At 47.5% G+C, this 2,405-nt stretch overlaps 1 protein-coding gene across 1 annotated transcript in view; it reads right to left on the reverse strand.

Moving 5' to 3' along the window:
* Nucleotides 1–701: 701 nt before the first annotated feature.
* LOC102259848 (proteasome subunit beta type-1) overlaps nt 702–2,405 on the reverse strand; it is an 8,826-nt gene continuing 7,122 nt past the window's right edge. Inside the window, exon 2 of the mRNA XM_005857338.2 lies at nt 702–1,301. Coding sequence (XP_005857400.1) covers nt 810–1,301 — 492 coding nt within the window. The 3' untranslated portion in view covers nt 702–809. The remainder of the gene's footprint in view (nt 1,302–2,405) is intronic.

The raw sequence follows: 2,405 nt of genomic DNA on the forward strand, positions 1-2,405 counted from the left end.
TTACCTTTTGCAGCAATTTAAAGGTCCAACCCTTTGAAAGGAAGCACATTAGCAAACAGTTGCTTATTAATCCCTACTGACATTAATTGTATGCATTTCCATAATACCGGTCCAATTCACTGTCTAATTCTGGTAGGAGACAATGCTTTCTTTCAAAAGATTCTCCTTCCATGGAATGATAAAATGCTGAGGCTTTTCTTTTTCTGTACAGAGCCTGTATTTAGTGCAATAAGTTTAAAAAATTTGCTCTGAAATATTTACTTTACATTAACAAAAATAGCCTTTTTTAAAAAAATTGTAACAAAAAGGAGTTATCGCATAAACAGATCATGAATCATTCTTAGCAAATTACACTTTTTTTTTCTTAAAGCATTCACCATTACAATAAGCAGAACAATGGAATATTAGCCATTCATATCTGGTAAGCTTCAGGAATAGAAGAATCAAACAAACCAACCAACAAACAAAACCCCATAACCCAGCCCCAAACAAACAAACAAACAAACAAACAAACAAAAACGTTCAACACTTGAGGATCAGAACATTAACCAATTCTTCGGTTAAACTTTGTAGAATTCTGGATACTTCATGAATTGCAGTTTTTTTAAGGAAAACTGACACAAGCTGTTTATTTTTTCATCCTTAAAATAAGAAATAGCTCTGCAGGACAGAAAAGTGTGGAAGAATGAGGAAAATGAAAGGAAAGGGAATGCAGCCCCCGGACCTGTGCTGCTGAGAGAAGCCAAGTTCCAACAGGACGAGCACATCAGGGTTTATTTTAATAAACAAAGCAGCGCGTGGCACAGAGGTCAATCCTTCCGCAGGGGCACCGTCTCCTCCCGGATGCCCTCCTTGGTCACGATGCAGATCCGCAGGGCATCCCCGGTGTGCACATCCCTCTCGGCAGCAGAAATGAAGATGTCTTTCACGAGCCGCATGGCTCTGTCCAAAGATGGAGGGACATGCTCCACATTCTGCATGTTCTTAAAACCAACCTGGTTGTCCAGCAGGGGCTGCAGCATGGCACTTGCTGAACCTCCCGCCTTGAAGGAGTCTCTCTGGTAGGAGCCCACTGGGTCAAAGCTGTACATGGCCCCCTTCCCTTCTTCGTCCAGTCCCCCGATGATGTTGTAAATGTAGTATGGAAAGAAGCGCTGCGAGTAGAGGATTGTGGACAGCGTTGCTGCAATTGCCCCCGTGGTCATGGCCTTGTTATTGGAATGCTTGTACATCTTTAGCCTTGCTTCAATAATCTTCCTCAGGGTTAGACAGTCTCCATGGAAACCACTGCATCCAATGATCTTGGCAGACAAAAATACATAATCTCTCTATCTGGACTGATAGCCAGCCATATGCACTATACTACCAAACCGGTCATTAAAAAATTGAACCGCTTTCTTACACCTTACACCAAACAGCTGTTGCCCTTAAAAACCCTCCTCAGCCCCTACCTTAGGTTCTGCGTTTGCAGTTCACCCAGATTAGGTTCTGATTGGTTGGTTTCTATGCCAGTCAGCGTCAAAAGCTCCACCTCCTAGGCAGCCATTGCTCCTCACACTTCACCCAGATTTGGTCAGTTTCTATGACAGTCAGGGTCTCTGGGTCTATCAATGGGCATGATCAGAGAGGCAGGGCTCCTCAGTAGCCCCGGTGGAGGCCCTAGAGAAAGAGAGACATGGCTGCTTGCCAGGCCTGGAGAGAAAGAGAAAGGCAAGTGCTGATCAACAGCTGCCATGGAGGCTATGGATCAGAACTTGCTTCTCTCTCCCAGCCTCTTTCTGGGCCTGATCCACAGCCCCCTCAGCAGTCAGTGCTGGATTTCAGTGCCCAGCAGCAGTCAGTGCTGGACTGCAGGACTGACTTCTGGTCAGTCGAGCCTTCGGTCGTTTAGGATGTTACAGACCCTGGCTCTTTATAGATAGATAGATAGATAGATAGATAGATAGATATACTATAAGCCTGATGCATGAAATTAGTGCAAAAGTAGGCCCTTGCAGCCCTGGCTTCATCTGGAAGGTCATCTGGTGGTCATTCCACTGTTCAGCCATTAAGTCGAATTGCATATTACTCTTTTATTATTATAGACTAGAGGCCCGGTGCACAAAAATTTGTGCACTCGGGGGGCGGGGGGAGGGGGGTCCCCCAGCCCGGCCTGTGCCCTCTCGCAGTCTGGGACCCCTCGGGAGATAACGACCTGCTGGCTTAGGCCTGCTCCCGGGTGGCAGAGGGCAGGCCCAATCCCTAAGTGCAGCCCCTGGTCAGGCTCAGAGCAGGGCCGATTGGGGAGTTGGGGCACCGCCCCCCATCATGCACAGAGCAGGGCGGATCGGGAGGTTGCAATGCCACCCTCAGTCACGCTCAGGGTAGGGCCGACTGGGGGGTTGGGGCACTGCCCCCTGTCACAC

The sequence above is a fragment of the Myotis brandtii genome, unplaced genomic scaffold (assembly GCF_000412655.1).
Source record: "Myotis brandtii unplaced genomic scaffold, ASM41265v1 scaffold1103, whole genome shotgun sequence".
Lineage (NCBI taxonomy): Eukaryota > Metazoa > Chordata > Mammalia > Chiroptera > Vespertilionidae > Myotis > Myotis brandtii.